The sequence below is a fragment of the Carassius carassius genome, chromosome 30, assembly GCF_963082965.1.
Source record: "Carassius carassius chromosome 30, fCarCar2.1, whole genome shotgun sequence".
NCBI lineage: Eukaryota > Metazoa > Chordata > Actinopteri > Cypriniformes > Cyprinidae > Carassius > Carassius carassius.
In genome coordinates, this window is record NC_081784.1 from 15,396,185 (window position 1) to 15,421,159 (window position 24,975).

The following is a 24,975-nucleotide window of genomic DNA, read 5'->3' on the forward strand; positions in this document are numbered from 1 at the left end:
TTGGGGAAAAAGTCATTTTTAAGACTGACATGCGATTTTTTAAGCAAGAAGTAAATATATAGCTAACTGATTATTAAATCATTTTGCAAATTGATTTTTAGCATATTATCTAAGCCAAAAGATAAAACATGTTTCATGTGAATTGTGTAGGCTAAATATATGCACTTGTCAAACACCTCCGCTATACTCAGGCTAGAATTTATAAACAGAGCCTAGCAGACTTTATAGGGTTATATATATATATATATATATATATATATATATATATATATATAACATATATATATATATATAACAAAGACAACACAGGATGGAAGAAAAGACTACTTACTTAATCACAACTTTAATTAATTTTGTTTTCATGGACTACAAACATGAACTCGCAGACAAACAAATACATACGCACATAACACACATCTTCCTTCTTCACACTGCATTCACACTTTTTCTGCTGTTAAATACACTGTTTCCCTGCTTCGGGGATACATTACAGCCAGCAATAATATGTGAATACATCAATAAATATTTTTAAAACACAGAAAACTGTTGAACAATAAATCTCATCATCTCATGAACTATCACAGCCAACACAAAGTATAGTTCTGATTAAAAACAAATGTAGGCAAATTCTTGAGTTTGCTATTTGCTACTAAAGGCACTCAGAGAGCACAAATCAAATGGCTTTATAGCAAACAAGTGACTTTGAAAAAAAAAACTTAAACATATTGCATATCTTCAGCTGAAGATTTATAATTTAATACCTATAAACTAAGGCGATTGTTTGCATTGCAAGTTGAGTCTAGATTAAAACACTTGAACACTGGATACTGATCCACTGGCTGTGTCTGAAACCACAGGCAGCATATGAAAAAAAGATAGCTTCAAGACTTCTGAATCTGATGTTTGCATAATATCCTGTTTTCTACCTACAATAGATGGCAGTTGGTAAAAAGAATATAAATGGCAAACCAGTTTCCTTAAGAGTCACCTTCATACAAAACCTCTGTAAGGTCACTGACTGATAGGGCAGCAAAGGAGCTTCTTCAGTTTCCGACACAGCCAATAGTTTCTGTTCCTCCTTGAAGAGACTCACAGATCTCACAGGCTCAACAAGAAAAGTGCAGAGTCAAACCGAACGAATGCCAGCCATGCTGAAGCAGGCCATCACCATGTGCGTCTCGGTATTGGTGGAGGTGGCATGGGCCTTTGCGCAGGTGTCTGATGAACAGGACGGGATGGAGTCGATACATATCGCTCGTTTATCTCTGTATTCCTAAGAGACAGAGCAGGTTCAATTTAAAATGAGCAATATACAAACTGAGCTCCAGACAAACCAGAGACAAATAATAAACTTATATACCCTAATAAACAAATATCAATATATAGAGAGTTTTTTTTTTTTTTCTGGACGGCTATCCCCAAAAATTAAGCCATTATTTCTGTCTGAATTGTTTAACCTAAAACTACTATTCGAGTTTTTATGAGAGTTTTTATGAGTTTTTAAGAGTTTTTATGTTTCTGAAAAAAAAATCCTCATCAAGGCTGCATTTATTTGATCACAAATATAGTAAAACAGTTATACTGAATATTATTACAATTTCAAATAACTGTTTTCTATTTAAAAATATTTGTAAATGTCATTTATATTTCTGTGGTTGCAAAGCTGAATTTTCAGCATCCATTATTCCAGTCTTCAGAGACCCATCATTCTTCAGAGATTATATCTTAATATTATAATTTTGAAAACAGTTGCACTGCTTAGTATTTTTCGTGGAAACTGTGATACAGTACATACTTTACTTTTATGATTCTTTAATGAATAAGGTACAAGAGAACCCAATTTAATTGTATTATTTTCTTTTATTTTACACAGTATTTGTTTTTATTTTATTTTTATTTTTTTTAAATCTTTGAAGAGTACAATATGTTAGCTGTATGTTTATCAAGACCTATAATTTGTTTTTTACAAAGAAAGTTAAGTTTGAAAATCTCCCTTCGACTTACACTGATTTGCATACTGAACTGTGATTGGCTTTGTCTTCTTTGCATTACTATAACCATTTATAGCCCCCTTAGAAGGCACAGTTCTGAGCCTGGGTTGGATGGGCACAGATTGCACACCTTTCTAAAACTTCATTAAATGTATCATAGCTCCCATCAGCTAGGCAAGAATTAGCAGAGGATAAGTGGCACCCACATCAGACCCCTCTCTGACACGATACCAATCCTCTGATGTCTTTGTTTGTGTATATTAGCTGCTGAAGAAGTAGTGCATTCTGAACCCACTCTCCATCTTTATAAGATTTAAAGGTTGATGCTTCTATATATGATCAAGTAACTGATGTAAAGTTAAGCTTTCACAAACTCTGGCGTTGCGGTTAAAAGAGTTTAGCGATGGATGCTGTGGTTAGTCAAATGGAGAGGTGTATGAGTTTCACACACAACCACCTTTGCTCCACCAAAGTTTTATCCAGTCATCTGGTACATTCTCGCAGTGAAACCTTTCGAAAATAAAACTAGACAAAGCCACAACTCTCTATGTATAGATTTATGTATGTGTTCGCTCTCTACAACCTTTAACATATAGACTCACTGGGTAAAATAACTCCTGAGTGCATTTATTGTTTACTTATATACTTCATAATAGAGAAAAATGTGACAGAAAACGTGTTCTGTTTCACCTGGTATTGTGTAAGTGATTTTGAACACATACCTCTCTATTACACGTCGTGGGACCCTGGGTGGAGGGAGTACTGGTGGAGTATCCACAGTGGGCCGGAGAGGCCGTGGAGGAAGGGGAATGTCCGGAGGCTCCTTAAACCATTAATGTAAAGATGATATGATCATTAAAAAGAACAAAATAAATTAAAAGTGGTAAAAAGTTCTTGGATGTTTTAATATTTGCTATTAAGGAAAACATTTTAATTATATTTTAAATTATTATCTAAATTTCTACTATGACAATCTAAGCTAAAATACTTCATGCCAGTATATTTGAATATTACAATAATGTATAATGTATTATAGGTTTGGCGACTATTATGATTTTTTAAATGTTTTTGGAGGAAGACACTAAGGCTATATTTATTTGGTCAAAATAGCAATAATATTATGAAATATTATTAACGTTTTCTGTTCAAATATATTTGAAAATATAATATTCCTATGGTGCAAAGCTGCCTGTATTCCAGCCACAGTGTCACATGATCCTTCAAAAATCCTTCTGATGTACTGATTTGCTGCGCAAGAAACATTTCTTTTAATTATCAATGCTGAAAACAGTTGTGCTGCTTAATCTTTTTGTAGAAATCATGATACTTCTTTTCAGGAATCTTTGATGATGATTAAAGGAAAAAACTGACCTCACATTCACCTTCCATCCCACTGCTGTTGCTGACGGTGCTCTGAATGCTCAATCTGTGACTGCTACTACCTGCACAGGTCAGACCTTCACAATTACATTGTAGAAACACACCATACTTGTAAACATGGTTCCGTTCACAGTAATATCAGATGTTATTTTGTGAGATTAAAGAAGTTATTTTATTACATACTAGAAGTGCTGGAGGTGCTTCCTGTCTGCCAGCTTCCTCTCTGCAGCGGTCTACTAACAGGAGGAGGTTGGGCAATCAACCGAGGTGTGGGTTCGTACACTGAGCAGTTCACATTCATTTGAGAGCCCCACTGACTGTTTGTTTGTATTGGTGCTGTAATCATGAGCTCTAATCGAAAAACAGAAAGACTATTGAAAACAGACATAAAACATTCTGTTTTGTTTGATTCTAAATGCTAAATGTCACAAAATGTTTCAATAAATTTATTTTGGCACCACCACAAAAAAAAAATAATGTTTGTTATTTTTATGTGCCAGAAACAAAAACATTTAATATTTAAATATTTGTTTAATTTATATATTTAAAATAAACACAATTAAAAACTATACAGTTAAATAATTCCATGACAGCAATAAATTCATCATTTTAAACGGGCAATAACTAGGGTCTAAAATTCTTTCTAAACTTCTTTTAGTCTAAACTTCCATTAGTTTATACTTTTTGTTGAGCCCTAAGAGTAATATGTAAACTTTTCGTGTACATTCTAATAGCATGCCACGTTATATTGTATGATGAAAGGTGTCCTGCATTTCCTTACCATTCGGCCCTTTGCCTTTATTGCGTCGAGTGATGCTGTCTCTTAATTTCTGTAAATTTTCCTTGAAGAAAATGGAGAGACCGTTACAGAAACATCAGAGATACTCATTTTATTTGTTAAGTCTATGTAGGGTTAACATGGAATTTGATATGCAAGGTCTCTAAATGATCCACATGATCAAAACATTGCTGAAAAAACAGTTGTACACAATTTACTTCATGCCTTGAGATTGATAAATTTATTAGCAATTAAAAGGTCTTTAAGTATAATTTTAAAATAATCCTCCTACAGATTGTAATACAAGAGTCATTTTGCTGTGAAATCTTTAATGATTTTCATAAATTAAATGTAAGATTAATTTTATTTTGTTAGTAATATTTCAAGATGAATACCTACTGGACTGAAGCAACTTTTTAGAGAAATAATGTTAAAATAGATCAAATATGACACATCAGAACATTTATTTTTCTCTCTCAATCATCATTGTATTGTTGAATATGTTTTGCCTCCCACAATAAAAACTACAGAGCTTTGATTATAAAACTAAGCATTTAAATATAATCTTAATAAGATTACATTTATGCATTTTATGTAAGTAGTCCACTATACTGTTCTTAAAATCTCATTGATTTACATGCAACACATATGCAAAAATCTCACCTGGAGTTACATACCTGCTGGAAGCGGAGAGAGCGCCATCTTTTATCTTGATCAAACTGCCAAGCCTTGAACTCCTGAACTGCGTCCTCCACAGTCAGCTCACCCACCTTCACCCTCTCCTGTAGAGAGATGAGCTGCCTCTGTCCCGGGGTCTTCATGCCTGCATAGGGGTCATGGTCACTGCTCATGTTTCTGTCTCTCACCAGCCTTACAGGTGCTGCGAGAAAGGATCATTTAAGCATGGAAATGTAGGTGTAGTTTCAATTTAATAATCCATAGTCTGCTCATATACACATATGGCTCACAATTAGGCTCAAGAAACATTTATACACTACCTAAAGAGGAATCACTCTCTGGCCGTTGACTGAGTGAGTATACAGGTTCCTTGAGACAAAATACTGTAAAACAATTCAAATTTAACTGACATTACTATAAAGGGACTGTTTCAGAATTAAGATTTACATTAAAAAAAAATTTAATTCTGTCATAATTTACTCCAAAATTGTAAAATACAAAATAAAATTACAAAATTGAAGAATGTTGATAACCATGTGGACTTTTACCGGGACTGTTTATTTACCAGAACTCTTCAAAACATCTTCTCTTGCATTTCACAGAAGAAAAATAAAAAAAAGTCATGCAAGCTTAGAATAATATAAGAGAGAGGAAATGATGCTACACTAATATTAGAGCCTCTGTGTGAACTTTTGGTTTGCACCTTTGGAAATGTAGGTTGTGTTCTGTTCTGGCTCCGGCAGGTTGGCGGGTCGTGGAATCGGTGCAGGTGGACGGTTGATTATTTCAGGGGTGGATTGTGGTTCCACTATGTCATAAATTTGATCAGGGCAGCATGGGTTATATGGGTCCTCCTCTTCTATTTCCCCATAGATTTCCGCATTAAGGCCCATGTCACGGTATTCATCATCATCCATTTCAGGTAATCCACCATTGATTGGAGTATGTTCCAAGGACTGTAAACTCCTGTCAGGTTGTGCTAAATGAAAACAATTCATGTTATTTGACAACTCCAAAATGTACAACATTTCTGTACCAGTGTACATCTTTATAAAAACCATATATTAGCAACTATGCACTATGCAAACAAGCTACTGTACATCCTGTGGCAGAGCGGTTTAAATACATACTAGCAGAGTAAGCTAAGTTGGCTAATTGAACTATTTCCAGGTGTGTTACATTACAAACATGAGGATAATATTGTAAGCCTTTACGAAATTGTTGTACACTTGGTAATAATTCTAAGTAATAGGTTAAAGAGAGTTTTCAAAGAAGTATGTAAGTTTAAAGGAAGACAAGATGAAAAGTGTCATCACACAGGGGAAAAAAGTGACAGAAGTCACATAGTCACACAAAGAACTGCTGTGTCATGACCGTCATTTCTCATTGATGTACCTTCAAAAAACTTTCTCAGCATTGACTCACAGTTGGAGTCGTCCATAGCCCTTTCTATGTCATCATCATCTGTAGAAACATTGTTTAATCAATTTTGTATACATGGTTTACAGAACATACCTTAAACATCTGACAGTAGGCCTATAAAACAATGCTTGCATTATATTATCACATAATATATTCATAACAAAATATGCCTCGAAATGCTTTAACTTTATGCAATAGTGACTATTGTTACTGTGCAAGAAAATATACACTAGAGTTTTGAAAGTAAATTTCATACACAAACCCATCTCAGGATTTAGTTTCATCATACACTCGTAAACGTCCTCATTATCGAAATTACTGATGAAATTTTGGGAAGCCATCAACATGTCCTCATAGATATCCTCGTTGCCAGAGGTGTTCTGAGATTCCTCCATGTGGGTCTTCACTAAATCTACTGTCTCCTGTTTTGTTTTATGAAAAAAGAAAATTAAGATACATAAATAACTGGCATCATCTCTGCTATACTGAAATGAAGACACATACAAATACTGCTGTATAAATGTATGCAGATTATTAACAGACCTATATTACATAATTACATCATTGAATTCTGTTACCAATGTTATGTGCAATGGAATTGGTTGACTCAGTTTTCTACAATTTGTTGTCAATTATAGAAGCCATTAAGAACATTTACGCAATTAACTCACAACATATTCGTCCATAAACTGTCTTAAATCAGAGAAGCCACTCTTCTCTGCCAGTTTGTTAGGGTAATCCCCATCTTTGTTCATTACACTGTAGGCCTGCATGGCTCCGGGGCACCGCATTAACAAAGACATTAACTTTTTTAAGCCATACTTGGCCGAGAAGTGAAGCAGTGTTGGAAGTTCCACATTACTGTGATCTGAAAACAAAGAAATCTCTTTTCATTGTTGTTCAATAAAGTTTCTCATCTACAAAAAAAAAAAAGAGGATAATTCACCAAAAAAATTTTCCAAAAAAAATTCACCCCAGGGTGGCATCCAAGATGTGCGTGACTGTTTCTTTGGTAGAACACAAACAGAGATTTTTAACTCAAACCATTGCAGTCTGTTAGGCATATAATGTAAGTGGATGGGAATCATGGCTTTGAGAGTCATTAAACATACACAAACAAAACCAAATTAAACCCTGTGGCTCGTGACGATACATTGATGTGTAAAGACACAAAACGATTGGTCTGTGCAAAAAGCTGAACAGTATTTATATAATTTTTTACATCTGATTTTCACCACAATATCTGAACTGTCCTGAGTGTGTTCGCATCTTCTTCTTCAGCCTGTGCAAGGTGTCTTCTTCTTCTTCTTATTGCTTTACAGCAGATCGCAGACTTATAAGTGCATTACTGCCATTGACACTCTATCTACAATCTCAATTAGGAGTGTCAATGGTCCACTTAAGAGATAGGTGGCAGTAATGCACTTTTAAGTCTATGATCTGCCGTAAAGCAAGAAGAAGATGCCTCAGGCGCAGACTAAATAAGAAGAAAGCGCTGAGGACAGTTTAGACATTGCAGTGAAAATCAGAGGTAACAAATTATATAAATACTGTTCGGTTTCTTTTTTGTGTCTTTACACATCAATGCATTTTCAGGAGCCACAGGGTTTAATTTGGTTTTGTTTGTGTATGTTTGATGACTCTTAAAGCCGTGATTCCCATCCACTTACATTATATGACTAACAGACTGCAATGGTTTGAGTTAAAAATCTCCCTTTGTGTTCTGCTGAAGAAACAAAATCACCTACATCTTGGATGCCCCTGGGGGTAAGCAGATAAACATCAAAGTTTCATTTCTGGGTGAACTATCCCTTGTTAACCATCCTTTAACCAGTTCCTTAACTTGGTGTTACGTTATGTACCTCCATATAAGATATTCATCTTAAGCTAGACTTTTATAAACTATAACATAAGCAAGTTCTTATGAATTAAATCACTTACTCGCGGATGTGTTATCTGCAATTTGACTAATTCCAAATACTTCTAATCCCTTTAGAGGCATCCGTTCTTCCAGAGAGTCTGCAAGCAAATTATCCAATGACTCGGGCACCTTTGATGTGATATCAAATGCCTGAAAATTGAGTATAATAAAATTAAAATTGGCTCAATATTAGTCTTTAAATGACAGGTCCTTTTCTGTAACTACTTTTTAAAAGGGCAAACATTATGGTCTGCATGTTAACATTTAGTGAATGATAATGAAATGTTTACTTTTGCTCCTGCCTTTCATAAACTCCTTTAAAATGTCTAAAATTGACTTTTATGTTTTTTTTTTGTTATTATTATTATTGTTACTGACTAAACAACAATTTACATAAAGCATCTTCCATTGCTGAATTCAGGGCTGCGTGTTGCTACTCGAGCATCGGTACGAGATCAGACCACCTTTCGGGCTGATACACTGTCACATATATTCGACAAAATTACTATATATTATATAATTTAATGTGTGAATTTATATATTTTTTTAATGATATTAATTATTTATTAATTATGGGACATTAAAGTTTTTCACAACACCATTATAATGTGAAGCTACTTTGAAAAAAGCGCTATGCAAATAAACATCACATGACTTTACTCCATTATCACATTCGTTAACAAGTCATTTCAGTTTATGTGATTCGGTTTTAATCGATTGTTTCATCCAGTTGTTTCGATTCAGTTTCATTATTACCTGACACATGAACTGCACAGGATCCATTGCTTTCTTTAGATACCTGCAAATCTCTTCCATTTCTGTGTAATATGTCACCGTTGTTGAACAGACCACAGATTCATTTTTATAAAGTGTCAATGAGACTTTCCCAGCTGGCATATCTAAGAGAAAAAAAAATATTGTTAAGAAAACAACACTGACAAAGCCAAACTCAAATTAGACAAAGCTTCTCTTTTAATAAATGAGCACATTAACAGGAAACAATATGTAAATTCAGTTGAAAGTGAAAAAGCATGGAGGAACTGATATGAAAAGTTCCTCTTTCTGTGTGTTTCTCTTACCAGGTGACTGTACAGTAACAATGTACTCGTTTACAAGAGTCCCAGGGATCCGCTGAGGTGTCGAGTACTGAGAGTGAAACTCCACCTCCAGTCTGCCCTCATCCACAATTTTCTTTACCATTATTATATAAATATTCACACGATTCTTTATGGGAACAAACAAATGGTGAGAAGATCATGAGACTGTCAGTAACTGACATAGAGTAACATTAAGACGATTGATGTTGATTCCGCAAATGTCAGCAAATGCTTTTGAATGAAATGCTGAAGCTATAGTTTGTTACAGTGTAAACTTTGATTTCACAAGTTATTCAGTTAACTTTTATAGTTAGAATTAAAAAATAACAGTACTTTTCCAAAAAGACGATACATAGGTTTTTTTTTTTAATATGAACAACACTGACATTATTTAAGCCATATGTACACTAAAATATTGAAATGTCCACACCACGAGACATACTGTATAAAATGTCTCTTCATCCATTCAATTAAATAAGGCATAATTTGATTTATAACATTCTCAAATAATCAAATCGATTGATTTAAAGCTAGATGGTAGAGTATTTAAGCGATTAGTAAAAACACCCCATGGGCAGGAGCAAATGTAGTCTATAAAGACGACAACTTTAATAGTGACTTACTTAAAAAGTAGAGCATGGGCAGTTGTGATATTTTTGTAATGGTTTTATCACCCATCACTGCTAAATCATCCTTCTTTTAACATGTCACTTAATTAAGAATGGCTTATATGATCTAAATCAAGCTTCACAGATGGGCCATGCAATGACTTCCTGTCTAATTTGAAAAGCACATGTGAGCTTTGACCATGTGAGCTTCTTGCTGACATTAACAACTACATATTCTTAGAAACGTTTTCTATTTATGTTTTGCTTGCATTGTGTGTAATGCACCTACCCCACATAGTATTCTGTCTGGTTGAATGGTGAGGCAAGTTTGATCACCTAGTGGCCCCGTGGTATTTGAAGGAGTCTGCTCAGTATGACGGACATCTTCCCCAATCACCTCAGTTTGTTCCGTCTCATCAGGTAATGTCTCAGGAATCTCTGATAATGTGAACTCATTCGTTTGTTCTTCTAGTTCAATTTCATATGGATTCTGACAATTTTCACTAACAGATCCTAGAATGAAAAATAATATATTAAACTTTACTTCAGGTCGACCTCTTCATGTTTAGTAAGATTAATTCTGATCCACTGTGCAAACATATTTATTCTAAATAAAATAATAAAATAAAATAGACTACACAGACTATAATTACTTCTGGCCAGCTGTAAGATTATGTATTTAGCATTTAGTAAAACTAACTCAGCAGAACTATTTATGGTACATAAAAAACGAAGCAAAAAAAAAAAAACAATAATACAAATAATAAGAATATACAAATCTTACATTAAAAAAAAAAAGTTGAATACGACACATATTTCTTAAAATGATATTCATATACACTCTTTTGCAGTGTGTGTCAGTCTCCAGGGGAGTTATGTTAATGTTTTATATATTTTAAGGACATTGTTGTATTTTTATTATTGTTTTTGTTATTAAAGGGGAACACTAGTGCAAGTAAATAATATGTTCTTTTGCTGAATGAGACGTATACTATATATAAAGTATAAGGAATACACACCAGTATTAATGCACTCAAGGACCGCAGACACATATGCTGATGGTTCATCTTCTGAATTGAGCTTTCTCCAATACTTCCAGTGTTCAAAATAGTCCATTGACACTTGCCTTTCTGATACACCACACAAAAATGCAACAACTTTGCAAGGAGGCTGAAGAAGATCCCGGAAATTATCCTGCACTTCTGGGTCGTGCTGCATGTCCAGGAATGCAGTAGACAGCAAAAGCATGATGCACTTACTAGAGCCAAACAGCTCATTGTTTTTCATCCAAATCTCTTCATTCACATCATACAGAATGAGGGAGCCCTCCAGAAACTTACTTGATGCTACCAATATTTGCTGCAGATACTCAGCCCATTCCCTGGCCTCACTGGTATGGACAATTAACACCTCACACATTATGGAGTATCCAGATTATACTGCAAAACAATGGATAATAAATAGAAGAATATGAAGAATTTAAAATAATTTCTTGGTTCATCAATTACAACAATTAAAACTTACTCTGTCCTTGAAACAATTTTTACTCAGAAATTTCCTCAAAACTAATTTTTATTTTTTTACATATTCACAAAGAAAAGGCAAGAAGTAGAAAGACTGAAATTTACTTAAAAAACATATGTACTCCAATATATTTTTTACAGTTTATGTAAACGTGAAGGAAATTAAAATTAATCATTTTCTTCTGCAAAACTGCAATTTAAATGAACTGTTTTTATTCAAATCTAACCAAAGTATACTCCAAAGAGCTTATTTAGTTGCTGATTAGTGAATCAGTGAAGAACTGAATGCTAGCCATATTGCAGGGGCTACGTTATTGAGCTGGACACTTTTTGTATTAGGATGATAGAGAAATAAGTTAGTAATTAGTCATCTTTTGACTCCTAATATGCTCTATATATGGCACTCTGACATAGTGTCTGTGTACAAATAAAACTGGTTAAACACATGATTATGAATGAAGAATTTACCAATGGAATTTTATGAATCAGTCTTGCTAAACCATGAAATAACATCCACTATACAACCCACATCAACACAACAGAAGTGATCAAATATGGTTTCAGTGCAAACCCTGTTTTATGTAACCTGAAAGAGGATTCAGTTTTCCTTAAACTACTTCAGGTTTTCCACAGTACGTCAATAGTAGCCGTCTTAAAACATTTGACTTTGAATTGAGTTCGAGCACACAATTCACGCAGATATACACAGAAACTCATTCTCTGAAAGGAGGTGCAGAATTATCTTTTTTATTATTTTTTTTCCCCACAAAGTCAATGAATGTTAAAGCAAATATACCGAAATACTTTTTTTCAACTTCCTTATTGTTTTCACCAAAATGATTGTTTTGCATCACGTCATCTCTATCATTTTCAAATAACAAAAAAAAAGAACAAAAAAAACTTCTGTCAGTAATTTATTTCAATTCTAAAAAGATTTCAAAACTACAATTCTTAACCTAAAGACCAAACCAAGAAGATTTTGTTCGTTCAGGCATAAACTTTTAATGGCAATAAATGATATCTTTATTCAAAAAATGCCTCACCTTGTTTCTTGCTGTAGATAAGACTGCCAGGTTGTAATATATAGTGTATAGTGACTGCACTTTCCCACAGTGGTTTCTGTTTACCTCCGTTCTCAGTCTATAGCTTCTAATTCAAAATACACCACGTATGTGACTGCAGTACAATACCGATTTGCCTTCAGCTCATGACTTACATCTACTAAAAGAAACAGTCCATTTCCTGATGGTGGGTGGTGGCGTCACTTCCTAAAATACACAGCAACTGCTTAAACTCACATAGCCAGAGAGCTACTGTAGGCTGCTGTGACTCTTTAAAACAGAAAGAACATTTCCCAGAAAAGTTAAAAACAGAAGTTAAGTAAAACTATAATGTAGCTTGTATTTAAAACAGCCAGAACACTATACAAGGTATAGTATTTTCTGTATCTTTCTGTTCTTTTTTTATTTTATCTGTCTGAAAGGTTTCATGGACCCCACACTGTAAAAAACAAATAATAATAATAATTAAAAATAATAATAATAATAATAATAATTAGACTGTAAAATATTGTAAAAATGCTACAATCTACAATCAAAAGCTTTTAATTGGTTAACAGTAGGTTTCCTTACTCAATACAGTGAAAACCCGTAATAGATCTAATAGGTCATTTGATGTAATTTTACAGTAAAATACTGTTAAATGTGCAGTTTATGGAAAAGAAAAATAAAAAGTCACCTTATAGTTGACATTCCCAGAATTCTGTGAGACACCTCACATTTGATGGTTTTTCATTGAAATAACTGGACTTTTATCAGTTCTGAACATTAGGGTTTTGTGTAATATTGTTTATGTTAATTGCATTACTGTGGGCGTTACAATGATGGTGTTTGGTAACATCTTGCACTTTCTACATATATATTAGTAATAACTTCAACTGTAGTGAACTTTGACTAATCATGTGGTTTTCTCTTAACCACCTCTGTTATTATGGTGTTTATCAGCATTTCTTTCTTTTTTTCTTTTTTTTCAGTGCAGTTTAAACCCCCTGTTTTAGATTATTATTTCACTAGATGATTTTAAAGCCATAAAAACTATGAACAGCTTGCTAGCTGTTAATGACAGTGGGAGTATACAGCTTTTGTAACCGGCCTTTAATTATTTAACTCTGTATGGGCAAATACAGAAACAATGTAAAAAAAAAGTTTTTAAAAAACCCTGTAATGTTCCTATTTAAAACCTTGCTATTCATGACATTATTCAACCCACAATTAACTAAAAAGAGGAACTAAAACATTGCAGTGCTTCAGGTACATTTGAGTCAGTTTAAAGCAAATCGTTGAAGTGAAACAAACATTAATTGTGAGAATAAGTTTGAGATAAATTAGGACACACATGGTATACTGTAAATATGAAAGGCTTATAAATATAAACTTTTCTATAATGATTTCTGTGACTACAGACAACATTTCTATAATTTTTGATACATGACCAGAAACCCTTGCAAATGTCATTGATCCCATGAGAGGTTTTATTCTCTGCTCAGTTGCACGCTCAAGAGAACAATCATGAACTTCTTCTTAAGTTAGTGATGTAAAACAAGAATCATGCTGTGGGTGTTAGAAAAGAGACAGCATGGAAAGGATTGTCTTAAAGGGACAGGGGACATTTAAATTAAAGAATCAGTTCACTTCCAGAATACTAAATTTCCTGATAATTCACTAAAATGTTCATGTCTCTCTGTCTTTTTATTCTGGAAGTGAACTAATCTTTTAACATTTCTAAACAACAGCAACTCAAGAGACTTGAAATCAGCTATTAACTGACTAATATTAGAGGGCTATAAACATTATAAAGAATATATATATATATATATATATATATATATATATATATATATATATATATATAAATATATATATATATATATATATAAATATATATATATATATATAATCTTTATAATGTACTAAAAACATAAAACATGTTAATAGCATAACAAGCACAGAACCTATTTACATAAGGTGTTTAGCCCATCTTGTTCAAATTTGATCAAATTAGCTGTTGTATTTATAATGTTGGGAAAAATAAGTGTCATTTTCACTTTAATCCAATAGACAACAAAGTCAAAACACAAACCCAACAGCTGCTGCAATCTGGTGTTTGTTGGCTAACCAGGCCAATGTTCAAAAAGGTTCAACCGGATAGGCAGAAGACAGAATTGCTGACATTTTATTAATTTTGTCTTGAATTTTTGTTAGTGTTACTCAGTGCCAAGATCCACGATACTATGTAGACAAATCTTTATCAACTTATAATCTAACTTTGTGGTTACTAAAGCATCCTTTGAAAACACTGTACCACCCCACACACCTCTCGTTTTGACAGTTTGTGGAGATCTTCACTTCAGAAGCATTTACACACATACACCAAACTTTGCAGTGTCTGTAAAAAGGAAAGGAAAGGAAAGGAAAGGAAAGGAAAGGAAAGGAAAGGAAAGGAAAGGAAAGGAAAGGAAAGGAAAGGAAAGGAAAGGAAAGGAAAGGAAGTGCGGCCAAGTATGGTGACCCATACTCGGAAATTGTGCTCTGCATTTCACCCATCCAAATATACACACACAGCAGTGAGTAGTGCACACACAAACACACACACACACCCCATAAACACACCCATTTTTGTTGGGCTCCCAGGGAGCAGTTGAGGATTTGGGATAAATTTGGCTTTAATGTATTGTGGTTTATCAATTGTGAGTGACATAGAAAGCGTGGTAATATCTACTAGTTAAACATTTTTATGTCTTGCCTTAAACCAGCCAGTAGGGATATAGCACTGTGTTAATGTATTATTGTAAAACTCTTCATATAATTTGGCAGTAAAACATACTGTGTTGTTGCACATTTTATTGGTGTAGAGATACGAATGTATAGAAACATGTTATAAAACGTGCAAGTGAAACACCTTTTTATCATTTAATTAGAAGCACCACAATTAACTTGGGTTGTATTTTACAACAGTGACTACAGGGAACAGGTTTATTTTAAATAGTAAAAGTACTGAAAATCAAAGTGTGTAAATAAAGCTCTGTATAAATGTTTTTACACTACTGTATGTTCTGAGTGTATCTACACAGTTGGACATATGGGTCAAATACTGGAAATATGTAATGTAAGTAGACAAGTGGTCAAGTTCAGAGACCACAAGTAAGTGTATTGGAACAGGACCGAGGTAAGGTGTGGAAAAAAATGATTCACCTGTTATATCCGCCAGCTCTGTCTGTGAAACACACTCACTGCTGGACCTGGAGATGGCGCCAGAATATCTGGAAGGGAGAAATAGACAGTGCAGCCATATCAGAAGCTAGTAAATAAAATAAGATAGCTAGCATCATAATTGTGGTTACATCATAATTATGATATTAAATAAATATTTTAAATATTTACATTTGCTCGTTAAAAGCACAGGAATACTAGCAGTAGGCTCTTTTACTGTCTATGGCAGTAAGTTGTTGACTGACCTCTGCTGGTGAACGCTTGTCACAGCTCGTAGAAATCATGGCTGCCCCCCAGAGCACAGAGTGGAGGACCGTGTGCGAGAAATTTCGCCTGGCCCAGGAACTCTCTGAGGTAGAGTCGAGAAAAGACCCTGCGAACAACCCTTTCCGGTCGAAATACACAGCTAGAGACCTGTTAAAGGAAATCCTTTGTTCACTGAAAAAAATTAATATCGAGGAGGGCGAGACTGACAATGAAGCAGAAGGTGAGTCCAGGCAGATGGTGGATGGAGAACCGGGTAGTGAATGTGGGAAAGCGTGTACCGGAGACTCTCCCGCCGGTCTGCGAGCGGCCAGGCTCGCGGTGGTGCAGTACTGTCTCGGCCTGAACCACATAGAGACCGAGGAGCTGTCCGCTGGAGAGCAGCATCTGATCAACTGCCTGAAACTCATCGACAAGTGCACAACAACACGTGAGAACGTTTCGTTATTCATACAGGCCCGGGTAAATATACACAGCTCTCCAAATCTTCATATAGGTTAATAAATGTGCAGTTTGGTGGTTGACTTCTGCGCTTTGGTGTGTGATGATAACTTAACGTACGTATTTTGTTTTTTGGCAGAATCAGCTCGGCATTTTGTGGGCGGGAAGAGATGAAATCGAAAAAGCTCAAGGATTTCTGGAAATCGCCGAATCTATGTATTTGCTCTACATGAAAGAGGTCTGGGTGGCACATTTTGTCTCAAAACCTAGTAAAGTACCTAACGTTACCTAAACTGCAACGGAATTATGTTATGAGTTCCGCATGACGTCGCTGTGACATCTCCTCAATAGTTGAGCGTAACCTGATAATCCAACCCCAAATGACACACTTGTTCGACGTATTCTAATTTATTAATTTTATATGATTACATTTGTGCGTGAAGTGTTCACATTTCACCTTTAGTTTTTATAAAAACTGCTTTTATTAAACTAACTTTTTTTTTTAACTAGACATTATTTTTTTATCCTTCTAATGGTAACTTACGCCGACTTCTAATAAAGCAAATTGGACAGGTTTCATAAGCTGTTTCTTACTGGGATAGGTGACAGGCCCAGCTAGACACCCAAATTAGGACAGTGATATATTTACTAAAATGAGTTTCACACAATTAACTGTAGGGTCTCCAAAAAGTCTCAAAAATATATAAAACCAAATACAGTTACACATACATGATGATAATGATGTTTTGTGATGACATTGTTTGCATATCAGGATGGTCAACCACCACTGGATCTTCAAGACTATTTTGTGTTGGAGGGAGAAGAATTATCCCAACGAGAGAAGATAAGAAGGTAATATCTCCCTCCCCATGAACCCCTCTTTATTATTGTGCTTCCACAAATGTTTTAACCCCACTTTTTCCCTGTATGTGATGTGTCAGCAGGTTTGAAATGGCATATACACACACACTGTATTATCTGGCTCAAGTGTACAAGAATCTGCAGCAGTATGAGAGATCTGGACAGTACTGTCACAGTACACTACAGAGACAGCTGGAGTACAAGCAGTTTGTGCCGCTTGAGTGGGCCATTAATGCAGCCACACTGTCACAGTACTACATCACCAAGGTATGATGCATGTAGTGTGTTCGTTTAGTTTTGGAAAAAGCTCATGCAAACTGCCTTTTTCCATTGTTTGCAAAGTAATATGTTTGTGTATCATGAATAGAGATGGCCTTGATCATGTTTTTTGGGCCTCTGATTCAATATTTATATATATATATATATATATACAGTACAGACCAAAAGTTTGGACACACCTTCTCATTCAAAGAATTTTCTTTATTTTCATGACTATGAAAATTGTAGAGTCACAATGAAGGCATCAAGGGCTATTTGACCAAGAAGGAGAGTGATGGGGTGCTGCGCCAGATGACCTGGCCTCCACAGTCACCGGACCTGAACCCAATCGAGATGGTTTAGGGGTGAGCTGGACCGCAGACAGAAGGCAAAAGGGCCAACAAGTGCTAAGCATCTCTCGGGGAACTCCTTCAAGACTGTTGGAAGACTATTTCAGGTGACTACCTCTTGAAGCTCATCAAGAGAATGCCAAGAGTGTGCAAAGCAGTAATCAAAGCAAAAGGTGGCTACTTTGAAGAACCTAGAATATGACATTTTCAGTTGTTTCACACTTTTTTGTTATGTATATAATTCCATATATAATTCCACATGTGTTAATTCATAGTTTTGATGCCTTTGGTGTGAATCTACAATTTTCATAGTCATGAAAATAAAGAAAACTCTTTGAATGAGAAGGTGTGTCCAAACTTTTGGTCTGTACTGTATATATACAGTCGTGGCCAAAAGTGTTGAGAATTACATAAATATTAGTTTTCAAAAAGTTTGCTGCAAAACTGCTTTTAGATCTTTGTTTCAGTTGTTTCTGTGATTTACTGAAATATAATTACAAGCACTTCATACATTTCAAAGGCTTTTATCGACAATTACATGACATTTATGCAAAGAGTCAGTATTTGCAGTGTTGGCCCTTCTTTTTCATGACCTCTGCAATTCGACTGGGCATGCTCTCAATCAACTTCTGGGCCAAATCCTGACTGATAGCAACCCATTCTTTCATAATCACTTCTTGGAGTTTGTCAGAATTAGTGTGTTTTTGTTTGTCCACCCGCCTCTTGAGGATTGACCACAAGTTCTCAATGGGATTAAGATCTGGGGAGTTTCCAGGCCATGGATCCAAAATTTCAACATTCTGGTCCCCGAGCCACTTAGTTATCACTTTTGACTTATGGCACGGTGCTCCATCGTGCTGGAAAATGCATTGTTCTTCACCAAACTGTTGTTGGAAGAAGTTGCTGTTGGAGGTTGTTTTGGTACCATTCTTTATTCATGGCTGTGTTTTTGGGCAGAATTGTGATTGAGCCCACTCCCTTGGATGAGAAGCAACCCCACACATGAATGGTGTCAGGATGCTTTACTGTTGGCATGACACAGGACTGATGGTAGCGCTCACCTTTTCTTCTCCGGACAAGCCTTTTTCCAGATGCCCCAAACAATTGCAAAGGGGCTTCATCGGAGAATATGACTTTGCCCCAGTCCTCAGCAGTCCATTCTCTATACTTTCTGCAGAAGATCAATCTGTCCCTGATGTTTTTTTTTTGGAGAGAAGTGGCTTCTTTGCTGCCCTTCTTGACACCAGGCCATCTTCCAGAAGTCTTGGCCTCACTGTGTGTGCAGATGCGCTCACACCTGCCTGCTGCCATTCCTGAGCAAGCTCTGCACTGGTGGCACTCCGATCCCGCAGCTGAATCCTCTTTAGGAGACGATCCTGGCGCTTGCTGGATTTTCTTGGACGCCCTGAAGCCTTCTTTACAAGAATTGAACCTCTTTCCTTGAAGTTCTTGATGATGCTATAAATTGTTGATTTAGGTGCAATCTTAGTAGCCACAATATCCTTGCCTGTGAAGCCATTTTTATGCAACACAATGATGGCTGCACGCGTTTCTTTGCAGGTCACCATGGTTAACAATGAAAGAACAATGATTTCAAGCATCACCCTCCTTTTAACATGTCAAGTCTGCCATTCTAACCCAACAGCCTGACATAATGATCTCCAGCCTTGTGCTCGTCAACATTCTCACCTGAGTTAACAAGACGATTACTGAAATGATCTCAGCAGTTCCTTTAATGACAGCAATGAAATGCAGTGGAAAGGTTTTTTTGGGATTAAGTTAATTTTCATGGCAAAGAAGGACTATGCAATTCATTTGGGCCCGGTTCCCCAAAACGTTCTTATCACTAAGTAGTTCTTATCCTATTCCTTAACCTCTCTCTTAACCTTATGGCATGATTCCCGACACGTTCGTACGCCAAGTATATCTTCTGTAAGTCACACTTTCGTAAGGTTGGTCTGGACCATTCGTAAACTCTCTCTTAGCGTTGTTTGAGCTCAAGACGCTACTGTACAGCAGTCTTTAGAAATCAGCTGAGCAAAGTACAAGTCAAACTATGGTATGTTGACAATGTTGTAGCGCAACAATGATTTTATGTTATGGACATTTTAAGACTCATAATAAAATATGTTCGCAATGGATACAGGCCAATTTATGAAGTTGACTTTATGTGGTATCAGAACTAATATGCTGATAATTAGCCTAGGCTATTTCGTAATGTCAAAGCGTTTAAATTGGCAATCACTTTTGATAAAAAAAATCTGGCAAACAATTTGGCACTAAATGACTAAGATCTATAAATGGGTAAGCATGGTGGTGTCCAGTAAGTGACCAACTATGGCAGTGATCAAACGTGTCCTTGTATTGAATCAAAGACGGCGCCGGCCGCGGAGACGTTTAGTCCATGTAAATTTTTTTATTCGGCAAAACTTAAGCCCTTTTGACATTTTGCCTGACGTGGCTACATTAAAAAATATTCGCCTCCCAAGACAACTCATGGAGCTGCTGGACCTTCTCAGACCTGCGCTTGCCAGGCTAACGCGGCGGAATTCTGCTTTAAGCCCTGAAGACCAGCTGCTTGCAGCAGGGAGCTTCATCGAGGTCGTGGGAGAGGGCTACGGTCTAAGCTAGGTGCCCTTTCATACGTTGCTTCCCGACCATATTCTGTATCTGACTCTCTCTTCATGTTCATAGGTTGCTTTTTATTGAAAACATTAACCAATGGCAATCAATACCGCATTAAACAGAAGTAACTGCAGCTGCTTGGCAATCAATTCTGATTGTAAAGTACCTTACCATTAATATAAAAGTGTATTATATCATTCGTCGTTAAACCCATGTCAAGAAGCGGCACAACGGGATAAGGAGTGTGGATGATTAGCGAGGGATACCCGGTTCGTCTAACCGTCACAACATATCGTGTGAACATATTACTGACCATTTGATAATTTAATTTATAGTCTATATTCTACTGATAACTTAAACTGTTAAAATAAATGTTACTGTAATAATTTGAGGAATGTTTCATTTGGATAGAACGTGTTGTCTTTCTTAACACTGTATTGCACCTTCGCGTGAAGTGGAAAATCGATTCCTGAGCAATCGATGCCAACTAATTCAGCACCATTACTTGGGACAGCGCTCTTGTAACGTCGGACGTAAGAGGCAGCGTGCTAAGAAGCTTCCTAAGGGACACTTCTGGGAACACACTTAGGAACATAAACAACTTTTTGTTAAGATATATCTTTTGAGGTCTTGTTGAGAGTGAGCGTTGTCGGGGAACCGGGCCCAGATCACTCTGCATAACATTCTGGAGTATATGCAAATTGCTATTATAAAAACTTAAGCAGCAACTTTTCCAATATTTATGTAATTCTCAAAACTTTTGGCCATATATATATATATATATATATATATATATATATATATGTGTGTGTGTATATATATATATATATATATATATATATATATATTAAATATACACAGGACACACACTTATACTATGTAAACACAAACTATTATTTTGGATGCAATTAATTGTGATTAATCGATTTGACAGCACATATATATATATATATATATATATATATATATATCTGCACGCACACATACATTGTTAAATGAATGGTAGACATTGTAAACAGTGGTCAAAATCATAAATATGGTACTACTGATATAAACGTCTTGTATTTTATATGTATATGTACAGTAAGCAAAATAAATTAAACATAAAGGGGAAAAAGTGGAAATAAGGTTAGAAAGCATGAAGCTCGCGAATGTTAGAATGTTAGTCAAGTCTTGAAGCAAGATGCAACCCATAGTCAGAAGGCTGATAAAAATAAACGATAAATAAATTATCTGAGCAGCTTTTTCTTTTCTGTTATTGGTAAACCTACTGGAAGGTGCATAGTTATAAAATGCTTAATCGGCCCTGATCCCAATCCTTGAGATCGGCTGGAGACATCCCTAATAATGACCTCCATGACTCTGTAGTGAAGGTCATAGTTATTAACTTTGCCTCTGTTGTCGTTGTATTACAGACACGGTACATGGAGGCTCGTCACTGTTTGGCTGCGGCTAGTGTCATTGCTTCTCTTGCAGGAGAAATCCCCTCAGAAGCAGCTGCCAAAGAAAGTGGGTTCCTGTGTGCTGTTCATTCTTGTATATTGTTGGATGTTGTGTATTTCCCAAAATTTCTATTGCTTTACTGAATGCCATGTGATGGTTGCTAAATGAAAACCAAAATCCCTAATTTTAGCCCGTTCACATCTGGCCTTAGCTTTACTCATAATGAAACTGTGATAATACTGTATTTGATTATTATAGTACTAAAACAATGGCATTTAACAAGACTCTGTCTGTTATTGTAACACTCAAGCTTGTTGGTTGTTTTACATTTCATCAGATCCTGAGGTTGTACAAACCAATAAATTGTGGTTTATACAACTTTGGCCAACAATGCAGAACCTCTAACATACAGAGATAATATTTAAGATAGTTATGTCCAGAGACTCCATGAAGTACAAAAAATGTTACACCTACTAAACATCTTTGAAAGATCTAGAGTAGAGTTACAATTCTGCATTTGAAGCATGGGACTAATGATGTTTACAAATGCAGAGTCATTGTAGTGTATATAAACTACCATTCAATAGTCTGGAGTCAGTATGATTTTTATGACATATATATTTTTTAATTAATACTTTTATTGAGCAAAGATTCATTAAATTGATTAACAATGACAGTAAACAGATTTATAATGGTACAAAATATTTATATTTTGAATAAATCCTGTTCTTTTGAAAAATGTCTAAAGAATTATCCTAAAAACAATATTAAGCAGCACAACTACTAATATTTCAGCATTGATGAAACAACAAATTATTATATTAGAATGATTTATGAAGGATTGTGTGACTGAAAACTAGAGTAATGGCTGCTGAAAATTCAGCTTTGACATCACATAAATAAATTACACTTTGTTTCTTAAACTTTTGTTAAATATGTTAACATAAAAAAAACATAATAAATCCTAATGTCCCAAAATAAAGGCTTTTCCAGCTTTCCTTTTATCTGCATAGCACGTTATTTAAAATAAATACATGAAGGTTTGAAAAGATATAAATTACAGTGAATTATTCTGAATGTTCCAAAAGGTGATGCTGAATGTGAAAAACGTGAAGAGCTCCTGCAGAAGCGATCTGAAATTGCCAGATGCTGGATTAAATATTGCCTTAATCTGATGCAAGATGCTAAAAAACTTCTTGAGGTAGCCATGCATTTTCCTTTAACATTTCAAGAGCTTTGACTTATTACTTTGACCTATCTAAGCATTTTCCATTGCTTCATAGGATAATATCGGAGAACTAGACTTAGATCGGCAGGAAGAATTGAAGAGGGCACGTCGGAATGAAGAGGAAGATAAAGAGAAGGGAAGAAAAAGTGCCATCCTTTTTGGTTCAAGTGATACCTTTGACTCCATTTGCAGCCTGGAAGAGAAAGTAAGCAGCATGCTTCCACTAGACTTTGAAGAAGCCCGTAGCATCTTTCTGGTGGGTCAAAGCTACGTAGCCCAGGCCGAAGAGTATTTTGCAATGGATGGTCACGTGACAGATCACATTGAGATCTTGCAGGACCATAGCGCTCTCTTCAAGGTCCTGGCCTTCTTTGAACAGGATCTAGAACGCCGCTGTAAAATGCACAAACGTCGCGTCGACCTGCTGGAGCCAGTCTGCAAGGATTTGAATGCTCAGTACTATTTGTTAATCTGCCGACAGCTGCAGTTTGAACTTGCAGAAACCTGTTATGAGATGATGGACCTGAAGTTGGCTGTGTCCGACAAGCAGGATCAGCCAGATGTGCACACCATAAAGAAGTTTAACCACTTGTGTTCCTCCTCAATTAAGTATTATCAGATGTTCCTCGACTCCATCCGCTCACCAGAGGGAAAGTTTCCTGAAAAGCTCGAGGATGACCTGTTAAGGCCGGCTCTGGTGGCCAAATTCCGTGTCGCCAGATTACAGTCCAAGCTTATTTCCAGTAACCTGGCCACCCAACTGGAGAATCTCAACCACTCCCTGGAGTCATACAGTTTCATAGTGCAATACTGTGAGGAGAACCCAGAAGCCAAGAAGGCTGTTGAAACCGAGCTAGAGTTGAGTAATGAGATGGTCTCCCTGCTTCCTCTTAAGATCAACAGAATTCGATCCAAAATGGCCTCCTGCAAATAACAGGCTGTTGAAAACCGTTCATTGTTGTCCTGTCGTATAAATACAAATACCTGACAAATATACACTACCCGTTGTTCATTGCCAGTTCTAATAAGCCTCCCTAGGACCACCTTGTAAGAAACTCCTTCAACTGGAGGACCATTTATCACAATCTCTTGTGGACGGATGTAACTGCATGATTTACAGTAACTAATTTATGTTCATTGTGCAATGTACAATTGTATTTAATGCAGTAAAATGTTTGTTTCAAATATTATGATTGGTATGTTTAGCTGGCCCAAGATTTAACATATAGCTGTACATTAAAGAATTTTATGCCAATAAATATGGAATAATAAAAAGAAAAAAAAATTTGCTTAGTCTTATTCAGTCAAAATTCAGCTTATTCATAGAATTTAAAAAAAAATGGTTTTCCCAAAAATCTAAATTTGCTTAAAAAGTACTCACCATCAGGCCATCCAAGATGTGGACAAGTTTGTTTCTTAACAGATTTAGAGAAACGTAGCACTACGTCATTTCATCTGCTTGTAAATACTGTAGGTGCCATCAGAACGACAGTCCAAACAGCTGATAAAAACATCACAAGAATCCATAGTATCTTACTCCAGTTCATAAATTAAAAATTTTTGCTGTATAAAGCTGCATGTTAGTAAGAGATAAATTCATCATTAAGGCATTTTAACTTTTAAGTCTTCCATAATCCAATGCTTGTTTCAGTGATAAGGTCCATCTGCTGTCCTCTTACATCAAAATCCACCAATATGTTTGTTTAGAAATGTTTTGGACTGTTTTCACCAGTAAACAGTGTTTGATCTGTGCATATTTCTCTCCTGATTCAAACAAGAGTATATTTGACTGGATAAAGCAATATTATGGATAGAGGACTCAAGTTAAAAATGTTTTAA

At 35.6% G+C, this 24,975-nt stretch overlaps 2 protein-coding genes across 12 annotated transcripts; one reads left to right on the forward strand and one right to left on the reverse strand.

Moving 5' to 3' along the window:
* Window positions 1-374: 374 nt before the first annotated feature.
* LOC132110733 (phosphoinositide 3-kinase adapter protein 1-like) lies at window positions 375-16,051 on the reverse strand. Of its 8 annotated transcripts, XM_059517586.1 has the most exons (20): window positions 15,912-16,051; window positions 15,649-15,716; window positions 12,615-12,729; window positions 11,216-11,314; window positions 10,895-11,005; window positions 10,165-10,388; window positions 9,250-9,394; window positions 8,927-9,069; window positions 8,191-8,320; window positions 6,921-7,117; window positions 6,506-6,671; window positions 6,223-6,291; window positions 5,531-5,806; window positions 5,148-5,210; window positions 4,827-5,029; window positions 4,153-4,213; window positions 3,555-3,722; window positions 3,363-3,448; window positions 2,714-2,814; window positions 375-1,273 (listed from the first exon to the last, which is right to left on the reverse strand). In XM_059517586.1, the coding sequence occupies exons 4-20, from the start codon at window positions 11,292-11,294 to the stop codon at window positions 1,165-1,167; spliced, it is 2,331 nt and encodes a 776-aa protein (XP_059373569.1). In that variant the 5' UTR covers window positions 11,295-11,314; window positions 12,615-12,729; window positions 15,649-15,716; window positions 15,912-16,051; the 3' UTR covers window positions 375-1,164. The 8 variants fall into 8 exon arrangements, with proteins under 8 accessions (XP_059373569.1, XP_059373570.1, XP_059373567.1 ...); XM_059517587.1 differs by lacking the exon at window positions 12,615-12,729; XM_059517584.1 differs by having other exon boundaries at window positions 6,512-6,671; window positions 10,895-11,314.
* On the forward strand, window positions 15,949-24,419 carry LOC132110735 (KIF-binding protein-like). Of its 4 annotated transcripts, none has more exons than XM_059517590.1 (7): window positions 15,949-16,392; window positions 16,511-16,609; window positions 17,144-17,223; window positions 17,313-17,499; window positions 21,881-21,974; window positions 22,997-23,109; window positions 23,192-24,419. In XM_059517590.1, the coding sequence occupies exons 1-7, from the start codon at window positions 15,949-15,951 to the stop codon at window positions 24,068-24,070; spliced, it is 1,896 nt and encodes a 631-aa protein (XP_059373573.1). In that variant the 3' UTR covers window positions 24,071-24,419. The 4 variants fall into 4 exon arrangements, with proteins under 4 accessions (XP_059373573.1, XP_059373574.1, XP_059373575.1 ...); XM_059517591.1 differs by having other exon boundaries at window positions 17,316-17,499; XM_059517592.1 differs by lacking the exon at window positions 16,511-16,609.
* The last annotated feature ends 556 nt before the right edge of the window (window positions 24,420-24,975 follow it).